Below are 18316 nucleotides of genomic sequence, written 5' to 3' on the forward strand. Positions count from 1 at the left end.
CCCAAACCAAGAACTATAATTTACCCTGTCATTTTACCTCAAGGCCTATGTTGACAACAAGCCAAAACAAATTTTGGTTAGACGTTCATACTTTCACTGAGGTACAGCTGTTGCCCTACAAGCTCAACCAGCAGTTTATCAGTTTATTGCTGATTTCTATGTCATTTTTTCCATTAATTTGTATAACAGAGCTATAGGTTTAAACGGGGATTCATGGAGGTAGGTGTTAAGTCTGACCGGTCTATGGCTCTGACAGCCAGTGTTCATTTACTATTGGCACGTTGCTGCCATCTAGTGGTCACAACTGAGATTGCACTTAAATTTTAAAATTTACGCACTACGGCACTAGTTCCAAAATATCACTGCGCTTAAAAAAATAGTTCATAGGGTTTTTGCCTGATATATTACCCTAGCAACATTGAATTAGACGTTTTTTTATCTAATCACAAAAATTGAGGTTTCTAACTCATATTAATCCAATAAATTATTAATCAATGTCAAAATCGAACAACTTCAAGCGCATTAACTCTTCCAGTGAACAGGCCTATAAGGGCTTTGCGGCAGGCTCTTCGTCTTCATGGTGGATGCACCTGTGCTGAACTTCAACAGTGAAGTGACCAAACTCTACAAGAAACTTTCTTCAGTAGTGAGTTGGCTTTCTGAATTACCGCAGCATATTTATTTTCCACTATAATTTATAACTCATTACACTTTTCGAAACCATCCCATTTGTAAGAAAAACATTTTATGTTAATTAGCTAAACAGTTTGATAACATTGTCCCTAGCTTGATGCTTAATTTAACAATTTTATTATCCAAACATTACATTTCGTGTCTTTATTATAACATCGTACATATATATATAAATATATATAAATGCACCTTATTTCACTCTGTGTTAGCATGTTACTAGCTAAGCTGAAGGCTGAAGTTTCAGTTAGGCCGCAGTACCGTTAATTAGCCGGCGCCATCTTGTCTGTGACAGTAAAATATCCCCTGTTCATCTTTCTTTATGTTTTAAATTATCTATTAAGATATGTTTAATCTCATTTTCATGGCTTTGGCTTTTATCTGTATGGAGTTACAGAAACATACAAGAAACTTTGAGTTTCCTCAGGATTAATTTCAGTCTTTGTGACAGGTTGGAATACTTAAATTCCTTTTCTTGACATTAATGTCGCTCATTGTACCAAATACTTATTTTAGTTATTGCTCACATGTGTGTTTCATAGAAAGAGGTTCAGTTTGAGACTGTGTAAAATGACGGGTCGTGCACGAGCGAGGTCAAGAGGCCGAGCACGTGGTCAGGAGACCATAGCACCTGGAGCGGTAAGGAAAGGCTTTGTTGTACTTCCTGCTGTTTTTACAGTTTTTACCTTTTATTCACGCTAATGATAAATAGGGTTGCAAGGGGGTGGGAAATTTCCGGAAAGTTAAGCTGGGGAATTTTGGAAATATTCCAAATTGGAAACTGTCCATGAAAAATAATAGGAATTTATTGGAATTAACTGGGAATTTAGGGTAATTTAATGGAAAGGTATCATATCCAAGCATACATATTTATTTTGTTATAAGCAGATATCCTTTCAAAATAATACAATTAAAACAGATGTATTTGTAAGTAGAACTTTATCAAGTGTTAAATATTTTATTGAACAATCAATTCTTTCATTGAAGAACAAAAACATGAATGTTGAGTTAAATATTACTCATTCCCCCTGACCCAACCCATTCAAAAATTAACAAAAGTGCAATCCCAACAAAGTCCCATTGAAAATGTGAAATGAAACTAGTCCCTCTCCCTCCTAAAAAAGTCCCATTCAACATGCAAATAAAAAAGTATCTTCTCTCAAGCCTCTGCAGGATTCTAGAAATCTGTGCATGTGATGGAGGAATGCACAGTGCATGTAGGGGGCTGGTCTCAATAGACCTGCAGTAAGCTGTGTGCTATGCACATGTGATTGAGGAATAGCATAGATATTCAAGTGTACTTGCATGAAATCTGGTTGTTTTAGTCAGGATTATGCTAAAAATATATTTTCCCAAACTATATTTAAGTTCCCTTTTAAGAGCCAACCTTCAATTTAGTAAATTCCTGATTTATTCCCATAAATTCTAGTTAATTCCCAAGGAAAGTTTCCAACTTTGAAAATTCCCAGAATTTGGTTACCCTCATAATAAACCCTGTGCCTGGTTTGATGGGAAACTTTAATACAACGTGAAGGTTTGCTGCTAATAAGCATCACTGGCTGACTTACAGGAATAAATGCAGGAGTGAAGAGTATTTTAGACCTGATTGCTGCAGTATTTGAGAAACTGTCACTTTTATTGAAATCATCCAATGCAGGTGGAGGTTATTATTTGTTAATGAGCATCACTTGGTCATCCAACCTCACTTGTACTTGTCTCTAACTCTGCTTCCCCTAAAGAGCCAGGCTCGAGAGCCTACACCAGCACCTGTCCCACCGACAGAGGGAGAGCTGGTGGGTAGGGGGAGGCAGAAGGGCACCCCAGGACCTTTTTCCGCAGAAGGTACAAAATCAAAAGAGTGATTTCATAATGTGTAAGGATTTTTAATCATCCTGCGTCGCAACAAACACAATCTGATCCTGAATACATTGATTTGTCTTTCTTAGCTGTTCTGCAGATTTCAGCCGGATTTCAGCAGGTGAAGCTGGGAGATAGAGGCGGACGCCGGAGGGATTTTCATGATGCAGGGATCAACACAAGGCAGGCGATGGAGCACGTTAAGGATTCAAAGACGGGTCTGTTACTTTTTTAAACTTGAGCACACTACCACATTTAGCAGATAAACTTTTTAGAATCAGTGACTATCATCAATTACTCTCTTAATTGGTGTGTCTTCTTTTTCAGGGTCATCTGGAGATGTCGTACCATTGACAGCCAACTTCTTTCGGATCCTGTCCCGTCCTCAGTGGGTTCTGTATCAGTACCATGTGGACTACAAACCGCAGATGGAGTCTCGTCGCCTGAGATCTGCTCTCCTCTTCCATCACGAGGAGACACTTGGTTCAGCGCGAAGCTTTGATGGAGCTCTGCTTTTTCTGCCCCACAGATTGCAGGGCAAGGTACTCTGAGCATGTGATGTTAAACAACGTGATAACCAGCACAATAATTAATGTTTCTGACAACACTTTCAAATAATCAATTAGCACATGTAGCGTAGGCTTACTTCATTGTAAGAAATAGAACTTGTAATTGAATGTGTGAAGTTTTGTCCTCGTACTCTTGCTTCTTAACTCTATATATAATCCTGTGTTTAGGAGACTGTGCTTCACAGTGAGACAAAGCATGGAGAGAAGGTTCAGATCACTATCACTTTGACGAATGAACTGCCACCTTCATCTCCTGTGTGCATCCAGTTTTACAACATCATATTCAGAAGGTTAAACATCCTTATTATCCAGAAATAGTAATACACAATAGGGACTAAACTTCTTACCAACTTCTCATACGTTTTCTGTTCCCTTTTATTTCTCCAGGATCCTGAGAATTCTCAACATGCAGCAGATTGGACGCAACTACTACAACCCCAATGATCCACTCAACATCCCACAGCACAGGTTTATTTATTCACCTCACGCTTTTGTTGTTGTTGTTTTTACCATACTAAAGTTCACACACAAACTGTGCTTTCAAAGTTATTGATTGGATGCTGAACATGTGATCCTGATGATGAAGGAAGCACTGGAAAGGTGTATAACTTACGGCTGCCCCAAACGATTATTTGGATAATCGACTAGGCACCCATTATTTTTGTGATTAGTCGACTAATCGGATCATACGTAAATTGCAGCTTATCGCAATTTTATTTATCTTATTGAATCAGCCACGACGTGCTTACTACTACCATGGAAGTCAAGTTCTTTGCATTGCACATTCTTCTTTTATTTTGGAAAAATGCTCCCAAACTTTGAGCTCCTTAGCCAGCTAGCCATGACACTGTTTGGGCATAACTTTTCCAGTGACAACACGGCTGACCCCGATTACCATGACTGACCCTGATTACCACTACTGCGCATGTGTGTCAAGGACAGAAAAGCAAAAAAGACAGCGGAAGGTACAGCGGCAGTTTCGAGAGAAAATCAAAGCTTTAAAAAGTAAACTATGACGTTGATTATTAAATAAGTTGTTGACGAATAGTCGACTAATCTTGGCAGCCCTAGTATAAGTTATTTATTAATCTGAGGGGGCACAGTTAGAGATGCTCCAGTAGCTTTTTTTTTCTTCCACTTTTCTGACACTCTAAATTAGATATTGCCCAAAACGAGTACTCTGCAATTTCTACATATTAGGGATGTAAATTTTAAGTATTTTTCGTTACTGATCTTTAGAAATGTTTACCATCCATAATCGATTAATCCTAAAAAAAAAATGTGGACGTTTTCCGTGTCAAAAACAATGCAAAATATGTTTTTTCTCCTAAATCAAATTTTCCTTCACAACACGATGAATATAACTAACTGGATTAAATAGCTACTGATTATATTGAGGCATACAAAATGTTAAACAATCAATATCAACATGTGGAGCAGGTTTATAAAAATAACCTCCGCAGACATACAGTCACAAAAGTGAAGGCTCAGACTACAACATGTGGATTTACTGCAACAAGAGAACTTAGCAGAAACAAATGTTAGATCCATTAAGAGTTCATTTGTGTTCTGATAAACCAATAAAGCCGCCACAAACAGATTGGACTTCAATTTTCTTCTCTTTAAATTAGTTTTTCCCCTTTAGTGATATAAAAAGAGATGACAAGGCAGATCAGTTACCACGTGTGTTTCAATAATTCAACTTTATATTGTACTTTACAGGCTAGTATGATTGTCCTAAAGTGCTCTTTTCGGACAGTCCTAAAATAAAGTAAGTAGTAAAATAAACTGTTAGATTTGTGATCAAAATCAACAAGCCTTTCTTTTCTGTCCTAGGCTAACCATCTGGCCGGGATACACCACCACCATCCTGCAATACGAGTCAGCCATCATGCTGTCTACTGACGTGAGCCACAAGGTGCTGCGCAGTGAGACGGTCCTGGACTTTATGATCAACCTGAGGCAGCAGTGTGGAGGCCAACGCTTCCCTGACGCCTGTTCCAAGGAGCTCATCGGACTCATTGTCCTCACCAAGTATGATGCACGTTTCTCACCTGCATGTTCGGATTAAAAGCAGAAGTCTCGCTAACCCTAACGTTCTTGCAAGTAATTCAACATGTTCTGACTTTAATACGTCTCTGGCTGCTTGTCATTGTTTTAGGTACAACAACAAGACCTACAGGATTGATGAGATTGCATGGGATCACACTCCTAAAAACACCTTCAAGAAGGGAGACTCGGACATTTCCTTCAAGAACTACTATAAGAGTGTAGGTGTCACACACTCAAATATGGCAAGCTAAAGCACACAATCAATAACTATTGCATTCAACTCCACATTGGCACACTGTTGGTTTCAGTGACTGGATTTAAGTAATTCAAAAAATGAAGGTAATATAGTGTGAGCTCAGTAGACTGGTGTTGAAATTGCTCAACCTGTCAGAGTTGAGGGGGAAACATTGATGCTGCATTGATCAGATTTTTAGGCTGAATCAAAGTAAGAGCATAAAACATACTCATCCACTTTATTGTGTGTTCTGCAACTGTTATCACTTATCTGCTCTCAGCAATACAACCTGAACATCTCTGATGACAACCAGCCGCTGCTGGTCAGCCATGTGAAGAGGATGGGCCCTGCTGGAGCACCTCCTCCTGGCCCCGCCATGCTCATCCCAGAGCTGTGCTACCTAACAGGTGACGAAATCTGAACTCCTGCTTGACTCTCATTCTTTGCTCAACTTTACAGCATTAATATCACGTGTTTAAAAGCTTGCAAACCTACAACAACAGAATTGTTTTAATATATAATGTATTTGTTTAGATAATCAAACATTTCTGATCACAACACTTGAACCCCCAAAGTACAGGAAGTAGGGGTGTAACGATGCTTTGTAGCAACGATTCGATTTGTATCATGATTCGTGGTTGCCGATACGATTTAAAGGAAGATATTGGTTGATTTAGAACGATACGATCAGAAACGATTCAGTGACTTGAAATCTATTCAGTAACTTTTTAGCCAAAATTTCAACCAGTGTGACTGTGAAATAAATACCTTGATACTGGACAGTCCTAGATTCCTGTTTTTTCTTGTAAGGGAATCAGGTATAAATTAATTATGGATATAAACATGTGAAATCCCAGGGCGCCTTAGTAGGTGGTCGGATACATTTGTTGTGTTGTCGTGGCCAAAGTGTTTCCACACACTGGACCACAATGGTGGCTTGATCATTTCTCACTCGCCGGCTTCTCTTCTGCCATCCGCCATGCTATGTTTTGTTGTCTGCTGGCGCGTGGCGATGACGTCACAGACAGGCAGCCCGAATTGAGTAACGTTTAATGTCTATCATTAAAAGTGCAGAAAAAAACACATCCATATAAAGTCTGCCATGCTTAAATCCAAAGCGTTATTTCCTAGTATCGATACAATCGATTTATTACCTTTTAAAACGATGTTAGATCGATGTGTCGTTCGGAAGGCCAACTTGCCGAGCACAGATCGATGTAGTCGGATCGTAGGAATATAAATCGATTCATCGATGTAGTAGATGAATCGTTACACCCCTAACAGGAAGTCTTGTAAATCTTCAGCAGGGTTTCTAATGTCACACAGCACGTCTCTGGGTCACTTCTAGGTCAGTTACCAACCTGTGAAACACAGGTCACAGATCGTTTCTCTCAGAGCTGTAGATCAGCTCTCTCCTGAGGGCGAGTTCACGCTGCACTCCTGAACAGTGTGTGATGATTGCAGAACCTTTGGCTTTTCATTAGAGCGTGCTTGTTAACTGGTTAAAACAGCCACACTGCCTGCAGGGGCAGAGCGTCTCAGGTACGGTCCCATGATAAATGGCTAAAGATCAGGGTGGTGACCCCATTTCTTTTTTCAAGTTGTCACTACTTGGACTGCCATGTGAACTTATTAAGGATGGGTGCATTTAACCACAGCTGATTTGATGAGACTGTAGTGCCTGTGTATTCAAGGCATTGAAAACAATGTAACCTTATTCTGAGTAGGTTGCAGATTATTCTGTGTTTTCAGTTGTGCTTTATTTCTCTATACATTAATGTTGATTCTTAAAGCTCTTTAAACTCCTAACTTTGACCTAAAGTTGTCCCACACACAAACCTGTACTCTCTTTCTACACAGAACTTTCCTCACCTTTCTATGTATTGGTCCTTTTATGCGTCTGCTCTGTTGACTTTCTCTTCAGCAGCATGTTATATAAAGTCACTGAGATATCTCCACTTCCTGTTAGATGTTTAATTTTTAACTGTGATTTGGTTTACACAGCAGCAGGTGAGCTGTGCACGGATGAGGATGTTAATGACAGCACATTAAAGGGTAGTGATTCTGAATGGTAGTCCCCAGCAGCTGCCCTCATGAACTTTTACAACAATGTCATGAAATGGTTAAAATCCAATGCACGTCCCATCCTCTATAAAAAAAAAATTACTTGGAGGAGGGACACGTTTGAGAACACGGCCTTTGCAGAGCATGTACAGTGATCGCACTAGCAACAGGTGGGCTCTGCTGAAATAGGGAGCAAAGGGAGACTGTTTGCTTCTTTTTCATTTGGAGAGAGTGATTTTTGTGGATTAAAAAAAGGACCCAGGGAAAAAAATCTATCTTAAAGTGATCTATGTTGATCCATAGCTACTCTTTGTGTTTGTCAGGCCTGACTGACAAGATGCGAGCTGACTTTAAGATCATGAAGGACCTGGACCATCACACCAAACTGCTTCCAGATCAGAGGGAGGACCGCCTCACCAGATTTGTGTCAAACATTCAGAGGTGGGTGATAAAACAGTGATAATCAGTTGCGAGTTGTCAGAAGTACCATCTCTTGCCTGTTTTAATACTGTAACTTATGTATCATGATTGCTCTTTACTGTTTGCCCGTAAAGTTCCTCACCTGTACGCAGTTTGTGTAATCGTTCTGTTCAAATAGAAAAACATGAAAATAGTTATTTTTGTTGACATCTCTAGGCAGTGTACCCTGGCTTTGATTTTAAATCCTTCAAATAATTTCACAGGAATGCTGATGCACAGGCGGAGTTGGATAAGTGGGGACTCAACTTTGATAAGATGCTCCTAAAGCTGAGTGGCAGAATCCTCCCAAGGGAGAGGATTGCACAGGGATCAAGATCGGTATAGTGTGCTTGTGGTTGGATACATTTGCTCTTTTGAATCCATTAATTGAGCGATTAACCTAATCATTTCTCCAACCTAGTATGAATACAGTCAAGCACAGGCTGACTGGAGCAAGGAGATGCGTGGGCTACCTCTGATCAGCTCTCCTCCACTGAACAACTGGTACATGTTTTACACCAGTCGCAACAGCAACGAAGCCCAGATGCTCCTGCAGAACATCAACAAAGTCTCAGCTCCACTTGGTATCCGCACACAGAGACCTGTCATGTGAGTGTCAGGCTCAGAATAATCCTTGCTGAATACAGGTTTTCTGCACCATCTAGTGTCAGGAGGAGGTGATTACATTCTCACACACCTTGAAATGTGTGCTTAATCTTAGTATCAGGGGGAAAAAAGGTGTATTAGGCAGCTGTGTGGTACAAGAGTATATGTAGAGGACGAAGCATGTTGGTAGTTTTTAGGTACATTTATTGTCTTCTTTCACGTGGTTAAAATAAGTATTGCTGTGGTTAAAATATGTTACTTGCTGCTTGCTATGATTTTGTAATTCAGGATCGAATACGAGGATTATCAGGAGTCCCTGCTCAGACTCCTGCAGCAGAATGTTGGACCTGAGACACAGATGGTGAGTGACTGATCATACAACACACTGGCAGGTTTTGTGTGTATGTACAGGCAGGGCTGGGCGATAAAGATAATTATCGTGATATTGTTTTTCTTAATATGAATAACAGATGTATGATAAAACGTGGATATATTTAAACCCGTAATTACACACCCCACCCCACCACTGGAAAGGGAGGGGGCGCTAGTGCGTCCAAAACGCTAGTTCCCACCTAACATTAAACAGGAGAAGAAGTCGGCATGGGTGCGAGGTAGGCGGGGCTTAAAGACGTTTGGAACATAATGTAAACACAGCTGAAACGAGCGACAGTGACACTAGAGGAAAAAAACCTACCAGCTCAAAACAGAGTGAAAACATGCTCCACAAGAAAGGTCACTAAAACTCACTAGTTAAAATATTTGTCTTTTTACTAGACTACTAAGTCCCAGATACAAGCTACCAGTCTGGTTTCTTCAACTTTCACTCAGGAGAAAAAAATCTGCCTTTCAAATTATATGAAAGAATGATTTGATATTTACCGTGAAAATTATCAATATTGACTCATATGAAAAATGTTATCTTGATTACATCCTTAACCAATATCACCCAGCACTATGTACAGGTCTTAAGGATTAGGACTTTGGATTATTAGTTACTCAGGAAACAAAATGTCCTGTTAACGTGGATGAAAACACAGTTCTTCTATTCCTCAGGTCGTGGTGGTCCTCCCCACCAACAGGAAGGACAAGTACGACTGCGTGAAGAAATATCTTTGCGTGGACTGCCCCGTTCCCAGCCAGTGTGTGGTTTCCCGCACCATCAGCAAGCCTCAGACGATCCTGACTGTGGCTACCAAGATCGCTCTGCAGATTGTATGCAAGATGGGAGGAGAGCTCTGGAGTGTGGAAATCCCTGTAAGTGGAGTTCACACTGATAAGTCATTTGAAGGAATGAAAAATTTAGGTGTGTTACAGGAAAACAAGAATTGACTAGTTCTTGTGTAGATCAGGGTTTACGGTTTAACGGCATTTAGCTTGTTTCAAGTGCAGTAGTCCACCATATAGAGATATGATCGGCCAAAATGTCCGGTGGTAAAAAATACCAAATGTAAAAAGGTTTTTTTCCTTTTTAAACTACATGTGGAAAAAGAGGACTAGTCTTACATTCGGAGTCTACACTTTAACATACCAACATTCCTTCTTGACCGTATCGTGAAGCAGCAGATTTTTTTGAGTGTCACCCAAACGCCACACGTCACGTTTACTGATTGACAGCGGCAGCAGCATTGTATTGATTAGAATTAAATCAAAACTTGTTAGTCATTTGTAGTTTTCTTTTTTCAGGAGAAAAACACAATCGATTAAAATCGTAAATCGAGTTTTTTGTAAAAAAAAATCGTAAATCGAGTTTTTTGTTAGCCCATATCGCCCAGCCCTACATACCGAAACGGTTTGGTACGAATACATATACTTTTACACCCCCAGTGCTGTGTAATGTTCTAGTCTTGATGCTACAATAGGATAACATGGTAAACTTGCTTTTTTTAAAGTTGTGTGTGTGATGCATAGTTAAATTATATGGTAACTAGTGGTGCAACGGATCACCGTTGATCCGTGATCCGTTCGGATGCCTCTCCACGGTTCGGCACGGACGTAGTCCGCGGATCGGTTGATGAAAAAAGTTGCGCGTGTTCACGTGATGACTGCATGTTCAATCCACTCTCACTCGTCAAGCGCAGCGGTAGTCGTGGTAAGTGAAGGAGCAGAGGAACTTGAAAACCCTCCTGCATCTTGTAAGTCACATGTATGGGAGCATTTTGGGTTTCCCTGTGAAATACAGTGAATGCTGAATGTGCTTGAGCCACGTTATGAAATTCCGTTTCGCACCCACTAGACCAGAGGCCGCCAATACGCGGCCCGCGGACAGCATCCGGCCGGACTGGGCCCACAGATAGGGTGCTTTGCACATGCAGTACAGTTTGAGTTGAATGTTGTTTTTATTTAATGGGCAAAGTGTTTTACAAAATAAATGGAGGGACAAAGTTATATTTGTCTTTTTTTTTTGCTGATCCGAAAAATGATCCGATCCGTGACTCAAAACCGTGATCTGATCCGAACCGTGAGTTTTTTTATCCGTTGCACCCCTAATGGTAACATTTCCCTTTTCATACTTCTTTGAGTATTTCCTGTCCCTGTGTTTGAATGATACATATTTTAAAGTGTGTGTATACGGATGTGGCCCCCATCTTTCAAAAAATGATCACCAGACAAAGACCAGTGTGGCGTATTGTCACCCTGTCTCTGGTCTCACACACGCTGTCATTGAACATGTCATTGACGCTATGATGACAAATGAGTGTTGATGTACAGATGTGATCCTCTACCTGGGCTCTCCGTCAAGAAGGTTAAACAAAATGTGATGAAAGTAGTTATTGTTGCATTGGCCTGAAGAATGAAAAACAATTGTTTATCAACGAGTAACACAGGAAATGAATCCAGCTGAAAATGTTGGAAGAACGTCATGCTGCCCTGGACTGATGGCACTAATTCTTTGAATAGAATCCAGCTGTCCAAAGTCTGAACAAATTGCCATCTTCACTTGGTCTTAAACTGGAGCCTTTGTGCATGTTTTAATCCCACATTTGAGAAACATGTTTTTATGTCTTCTCTTGAAAACATAATTGGCTGGGCCCACAAGTCTCTTGACGAGCCCCCGTCAGTGGACGCACTGCAAAACCTCCTGAACTTGAAGCTACAGGAGAAGAAAATAAGAATTCATTCTAGTTTTTCTACTCCTTGAGAATAGAAAAGGGAGAAGTGGTGTTTTCACATAACTGAAACATGGCACCTTTATGCTAACTTATCTAACCTCATGCAGCTCAAGCACCTGATGATCGTAGGCATCGACTGCTACCACGACATTTCTGCAGGGAAGCGGTCGATTGGAGCTCTGGTGGCCAGTCTGAACAACAGCATGAGCAGGTGAGTTTGTACTGAAGAGACGGGACTGTGATTTATCAGTTTCCTCTTGGTCTTAGTTTTTTGATTCAGAGCACAGAGTTAAAGTTGTGCTGTATCTGAACAGGTGGTACTCAAAGTGCGTGCTGCAGCACAAAGGTCAGGAAATCATGGATGGACTGAAGATGGCCCTCACTGGCAAGTTGTTATTCTACATGTTTCCACTCAATCTAACTACAAAAAATCTCATGGCATACCTCTGTTTCCTTCTCAGGTGCACTGAAAGACTATCTGAAGTTCAACAACTGTTTGCCATCACGCATCATCGTGTACAGAGACGGAGTGGGAGACGGCCAGCTGCACAGTGTGGTCAACTACGAAGTCTCACAGATCTTGGAATCCATCAAGTCCATGGGACACGACTACGTGTGAGTGACTCTTGTTCAAAGGTTTGGTCTGTAAAAGCTGCTGCACAGAGAATCAGCCAGTCAACTGTATTTAACACGTCTATGTGCTGAATGTGGGCCAGTTTCTACTTTGTCTATATTAGTTGTGCAGAAGCGTCTTCACTTGAGGAGTGCAAAGCTGTAAATTGAACTAAAACTGGACAATCTTTGAAGCAGCCTCTCTGTCTGCTCGTTGTAGGCCCAAGCTGAGTGTGGTGGTGGTGAAGAAGCGCATCAGCACCAGGTTCTTCGCCCATTTCAACGGCAAGGCGACCAACCCACCGCCAGGCACTGTCGTCGACACAGAAGTCACCCGCCCTGAGTGGTAAGCTGTTGTTTTCTAAAGCTGCTCCTGCATCTTTTTTTTTTCTTCAGTAGTTGCAGCCGTGGTTTCAGTCTAAACCTTCTTCATATCCAGCTGAGGAATATTGACAAGCAGACGATTTCATTAGATTTACCTCTCCTGTCTTCAGTAGGGGTCGGACAATGAGAGATTTTGGCAGTGTGTTTAAAGTCTGAGTAATAATTACACATCACGATCATCCGGACCATTATAATACCGGTGGAATTTGGCCAGAATAGGGCAAAATCACCAAGAGCTGTCCTTTCTTCATGAAAACACAATCAGACTCTGACGAGGGCAGAGGGACTTATAAATGGGGCTGGGTATCACCAGGTCCCTCGTGATACGATACATTCACGATACAGCGATTCTGTGATAATCGATATATTGCAAGAAATATCATCCATGATTCATAACGGTGTCTGTGTCACTGAAGAAATTCCGAATTTATTGACTGCACTGATTCAACTTCACGGGAATTACAAAACATTGTCAATCAGTTTCACATGAACGACAGCCAAGTAAAACAAAGTATCTACTGCACATATGGTCTAAGACAGAGGCCCTCAATAGGCGCCCCCAGGCCACCAGCCGCCCATTTGTGGCCCCTGAACTGTTATTCCTTCACTGTATGTTTTGGTCAGGTCAGCACGTGTATACCACAACTTGTCTTCGTGCCAACGATATGCAGTCAGCATATCACTTAGAGTTCACCGCTGCTAGTGCAATTTTTAACTTTTACTTTCGTTTTTGGAGCAGTTCGCAAATTGGCACTTTGCCAGCTGTAGGACCCTAGAATTCACGAAAATGGCGTGTTTTAAGTTTTCTGCTGAAAGGATTCAACGGTGCATCTTTCACGTGTTTTTCCCTGCTGTTTGCTAATCCTCCGCCTTGCACCATTTTCTTTTTCTTCTTTTTATTGCCTTTTAAAGAGTACTCTACCGCAGCACCCACTCTTATTCATGCTAAGCGCCATCATGTGGAGGCTTGAAGTAGTGACTCTGCAAATAAAAATTGTAGCAGGCTTTTGTGACAGAATCTGTTTGGAATGGCTGCATGTTTATTGTTTAAATATCGATATTTGGCACCAGTGAATCGATAATGTATGGCAAGACGAAATCTCACGATATATTGTATCGATACCCCTACTTATAAATGCAGGAAAAACCTGCACAGGTGTCTCTTTGTGTTCACTCTGTCCAGGTTCCACTAAATGTAAAGCAATGGCCCTGTTTTTGGAGTGACAACAGAAACACTGGAACCTTAAAGATTAAATCACTGACATCTAAAAGCACAGTTGATAATGAAACAAGTTAATCTCTGAATCCCTCGTCATCAGCTTGTTGTAAGACTACAACATTTTAAACAATAAACTGACTCCCTGGTGAGTAAAGATCAGGATTTTTGGCCCTCACTCTGAAATACTTTCAACATTTACTCACACCTATAACTGTTCAAGTCTTACAATAGTCAGTCTGTATTCTTTTTTTTATCACTCTAAACTTTTGTCATTGAATGTGTAAGCTTGTTTTGTTTTTTTCCTTGCTCTCTTATCTCTCCTGTTTTTGATGTTGATGGCTTTGATTTTTGTCTCTGTCCTTTGCAGGTGTCTTGAATGATACTGCAGCTGTGTTAACAGAACTATGTGAAGTATGGAGATGGATGTGTCTGTGTTTTTGCTCTTTATGAAATGTAAACATGGACTTGTTTTCCAGGTATGACTTTTACATTGTGAGCCAGGCTGTCCGCCAAGGAAGCGTCTCCCCGACCCACTACAACGTGGTGTACGACACCAGTGGACTGAAGCCTGACCACATGCAGCGTCTCACCTACAAGCTTTGTCACATGTACTACAACTGGCAGGTAGGTGGACTCGCTGTTGCCTTAGTTAGTTGTTTCCTCTGAATGGTAGTGGGCATGTTTCTCCACAGATCTAGTGAAATGTTGTCTCTTTGAAAACTGCGGCTGTTGTAGGAGTTGTGATGCCCGGGCATAACTAACAACAGCAGCAGGCCTATAAAAAACAATCTAGATCTAAAAGTGACCATTTGAAGTGACTCGCTGTGGTTTATTTCTCTCCATTTGTGCTCCAGGGGATCATTCGAGTGCCTGCTCCATGCCAGTACGCCCACAAGATGGCATTCCTGGTGGGTCAGAGCATCCACAAGGAGCCCCATTCAAAACTGGAGGACCTCCTCTACTATCTGTAAGGACGGAAAGACGAAGGATTGATCGACTCAGACTCGTTAAGTTACCTTGAAATATACGTACGTCTGTATGTCAACCTTTGTTGGGGAAGTTCTCCTTAGTTTAAGTTTGTGTATGTTAGGTTTTCTGGATGCTAAGAGTTTGTTTCTATTTCTAGCACCAGTTTAGTTCAGATTAAGTGTGTATTAGATTATGCAGTTTGAGGTTTCTTATAACTGTATGAGGGCAATGACAGAAACTTGATGTGTCTGTGTGGTTTCCTGTTAAAAGTGCAGCTGAGGATGAACAAGGTAAAGTGGATAAAGATGTTCAGAGTGAAATGTAACCAGTATTTGATCTGTGTGTTTAACTTAGTTGAGATATCATGCATGTGAGTGCATTCAGGTCATTATCAACAAGTCATGTTTAGTTTGTGTTTTAAATGGAAAAATACCAAAAGAGAACGTCTCTTTTATATATGTGAACCTTTAAAATAAATAACAGGAGCCTCCTTGTGATTTGGGGACATTTCTATACTCCATATTTAGGAGTAAGTGATTCTATATTTCAGTTATTTCAGTAAATGTAAAGATCCTGCTGTTGCTTCTCTGCATGTGGTTCAAATAAACATTTGTGTTGTACATTCTCAGTGTTCTGAGTTGAATCACACGTGCAAACATTAGAAAATATCAAATTTATTTAGATTTTTTTTTTAGAAAAGATTGCACATGCACACCCACACAATAGTTTTTTTATCCATCAATATAGGCTGATAATTCTTATCATAAAGCTAGCACACAACTGCAGACTCTTAAACAATATGGTCTTCAAGACACCATGGGGAAAGCTTGCACTGTTTGATTATAAAGTTAAATGTACAAAAAAGGCAGTTTGAAAATCAAGTATAAACATTTAAAAACAATTTTACAAATGGACAAAGTACAAAAAGAGCAACAGTCACTCAAAATGAATCGAAGCAATGTCTGAGGACATGGTCCAGAAATAGGAAAAGATGTACATCGTTTGCCGCAGGTTTTCATGGCTGTTGGCCGAGAATTGTACAGAGTATCTCAGAATGTTTTGCATACATTCTTTTTTGGCAGTTTCAGTTCAACTCGTGTGTAGAAAAAATAGGCTAGATTTAATCTTTTCATTACATGAGGATGAAATGGACAAACAGAACGGTGGGAGGAAATAAAGGTGGACTGTTTCATTTCACGCACAAAGACGAACATCTGCACAATCCTTTTGGGCAGCTTTGAAAATACATTGGCTTTCAATTCATCATACATTCACTACTCTACATTAAGGTGTAGATATATATATATTGATATACAGTACTTTGTATCCTGCACCAACATCACTCTGGACACTGAACAGGCATCACTGACAGATTGGCTTGAATAAACAGATTTCAGATCTAATAGATTTGGGGTTCGACCGGTAGAGGTAGCCTTGTGTCTCACTGTTCACGTCTGTGGAAACAGTCAAACCTTTGTCTTCTAGTGAAGCCCGATAGTGTTGCATGTTATGAATCAGATGCAGTACAATAACAGGACTCCATTTGCTGATGCTATATTACACAGTAACTATTTCTAATCTGTTTATGTAACATTGATTCCTCAGTAGAGTAGTCATTTATATCAGATGTGCATCAGTGTGGCAGCAAAAACAGTCAAATAAAAATAAAGTCTCTATTTTTTTGCCCTTTTCTTTCTTTTCTGAGAGATTAAAAATAATTTATTTTCCGGGCATAAGTATCGATTATGATCACTGGACGGTTATATGTAAGCTCTGGTCATACGGAGATCACGACAGTCACACAGTACCCTGCACGCCACAAGTCAGGATGAACGTCTGCAAACAGATCTTATTTTATGAAGCAACAACAAAAATGAATAGCAGGCATGAAAACTGCACGCTCTACTGGACAAAGTACGAACCATTGTGCGATAATAAGGCAAATACATGGAGGTTGGATCTACGAGGCATTTCCATTCAGGCTGATTTGACTGCAGAGACCCTGTAGTAGGTAGAGCATGTGCTTGTTTCGGAGGCGTCTGACATGGTAGAGGGGGAACACTTGGCTCTCTCACAGTTGTTTAAGTAGGGCAGAGGAGTAGGAGTTAATTCTGCTGATTTGTCACAGTATACTGCACAGCGGTGCTCTGGCGCTGTATGAAAGTACTGCATGCTCCAGGTTCCAAACTGAACCCATCACGTCTTAAGCACGCTCTAAAGGGGGTCAGGAGGGAATGTGCTGAAGTAAAGCATGCAAACCTCTCAAACCGGAACAAGTCTGTCTCTTTCTGCGGTTACTAATCACACTCAAAGGTTAAACTGAGCCCTCAGTGTTAGAAAGACATTCTGATTTTCACAGAGACACTGGTCAGACTCATTATGTGGTGTATTTAGCCCCATCTGACCGGAACGTGGAAAATGCTGCGAGCCCTGTCTCTGTCCGCAGCCGAACTTCATCAGCCAGGAGACCTGGAGGTAAGAAACTCATCTGCCGACTCCATGAGGTCTGGAGACCCTTAAATGAAATATGTGATTAAAAATATGTTGTGGATATTGTTAACAAAATACAAATATTCTAGTTTACAACAGATGTACAAGAATAAAGCATTTGCTGAGCTCACAAATGCAACCTGTTCACTGTGTTAGATTCCTTTCTCTTTTTTTTATGGATGACACTCTCCGTATTATTTTACAGCGCCCAGTCCTTGCAATAGTTCCTTCCCTTTGGAGTGCAGTCCCTTTCTCTGTATGGAGGAGTACATGTCCAGTGGAGCCCTGATGGGGCTGCCGGGCCCCACGGTGGCAGGGCCGGAGCCGCGGATGTGTGGACGCACTGTGGGAGAGGCAGCTCTTCTGGGCGGAGCGGATTTTTCCAATGGAACCTAATGGGAGACCCGTAAGGGACAGTTGAGGGTGTTAAAAAGCCAACCGTCTCTCTCACACCTCAGTCACTACTCCTCTCCTTCTCTTTTAGTCCTTTCTGCCTCAGTAGGGCCACCATAGCTCTGACGTCTACCCCCCTGGATGTTGTCCTGTGCATAGAAACACACCCTCCCTCCCTTACTCCCCCTGTCATGTATTTTTTTTTTTTTTTATCAAGCTGCTATGAATAAGCTACAACAGCACAGAGGTAAAGCATGACATTGACTAACTTCCACATCAATGTAAGATGACAACATTTCTCAACAGAAGCGGGGCAGTTTCTCTCACATATACAGATACATTTGCATTTTGGGACACATTGGGACAAATTTATATCACAACCACATGTCTGGCTCTCAGATATACTGGATATGGATTTTTACTGGTACAACTGGGTTACAGAGAAACTACCGGTCACTATTCCTTTTCTGTAATCATGAGCTAAAAGGCTTCTTTCAATTGCACTTCAATTGGTATATAGATGGTTAAAGATTCCATTTATAAGAAGCTATGTTTGTATTTGTATGGTGTTGGTGGATATAGATCAAACACAGCATCTATCACATCT

At 40.9% G+C, this 18316-nt stretch overlaps 2 protein-coding genes across 5 annotated transcripts in view; one reads left to right on the top strand and one right to left on the bottom strand.

The window, feature by feature from the left end:
• Positions 1-340: 340 nt before the first annotated feature.
• Positions 341-15448, top strand: piwil1 (piwi-like RNA-mediated gene silencing 1). Of its 3 annotated transcripts, none has more exons than XM_034692359.1 (21): positions 341-646; positions 1233-1329; positions 2430-2532; positions 2637-2765; positions 2875-3089; positions 3285-3406; positions 3504-3584; positions 4953-5150; positions 5278-5386; positions 5684-5810; positions 7791-7908; positions 8151-8265; positions 8348-8535; positions 8821-8893; positions 9586-9786; positions 11750-11853; positions 11957-12027; positions 12104-12257; positions 12475-12600; positions 14334-14481; positions 14712-15448. In XM_034692359.1, exons 2-21 carry the CDS (start codon positions 1261-1263, stop codon positions 14826-14828), a joined length of 2568 nt encoding a protein of 855 aa, XP_034548250.1. In that variant the 5' UTR covers positions 341-646; positions 1233-1260; the 3' UTR covers positions 14829-15448. The 3 variants fall into 3 exon arrangements, with proteins under 3 accessions (XP_034548250.1, XP_034548252.1, XP_034548251.1); XM_034692360.1 differs by having other exon boundaries at positions 627-1141; XM_034692361.1 differs by lacking the exon at positions 9586-9786 and having other exon boundaries at positions 516-646.
• Positions 15449-17347: 1899 nt separating this feature from the next.
• rimbp2 (RIMS binding protein 2) overlaps positions 17348-18316 on the bottom strand; it is a 108250-nt gene continuing 107281 nt past the window's right edge. For both annotated transcript variants that reach the window (XM_034692358.1, XM_034692357.1), the window contains one exon: positions 17348-17708. In XM_034692358.1, the coding sequence (XP_034548249.1) occupies positions 17511-17708 (198 nt within the window). In that variant the 3' untranslated portion in view covers positions 17348-17510. The remainder of the gene's footprint in view (positions 17709-18316) is intronic.

This window comes from Notolabrus celidotus, chromosome 9, assembly GCF_009762535.1.
Source record: "Notolabrus celidotus isolate fNotCel1 chromosome 9, fNotCel1.pri, whole genome shotgun sequence".
In the NCBI taxonomy this organism is placed as follows: domain Eukaryota; kingdom Metazoa; phylum Chordata; class Actinopteri; order Labriformes; family Labridae; genus Notolabrus; species Notolabrus celidotus.

Bases quoted from the DNA above. Each gene is read 5' to 3' on its own strand.
- piwil1 (XM_034692359.1), top strand. From the start codon at position 1,261: ATGACGGGTCGTGCACGAGCGAGGTCAAGAGGCCGAGCACGTGGTCAG. The intron at 5,811-7,790 runs GTGACGAAATCT...TGTGTTTGTCAG, and splicing joins AGAGCTGTGCTACCTAACAG to GCCTGACTGACAAGATGCGA. The intron at 11,854-11,956 runs GTGAGTTTGTAC...GTATCTGAACAG, and splicing joins CTGAACAACAGCATGAGCAG to GTGGTACTCAAAGTGCGTGC.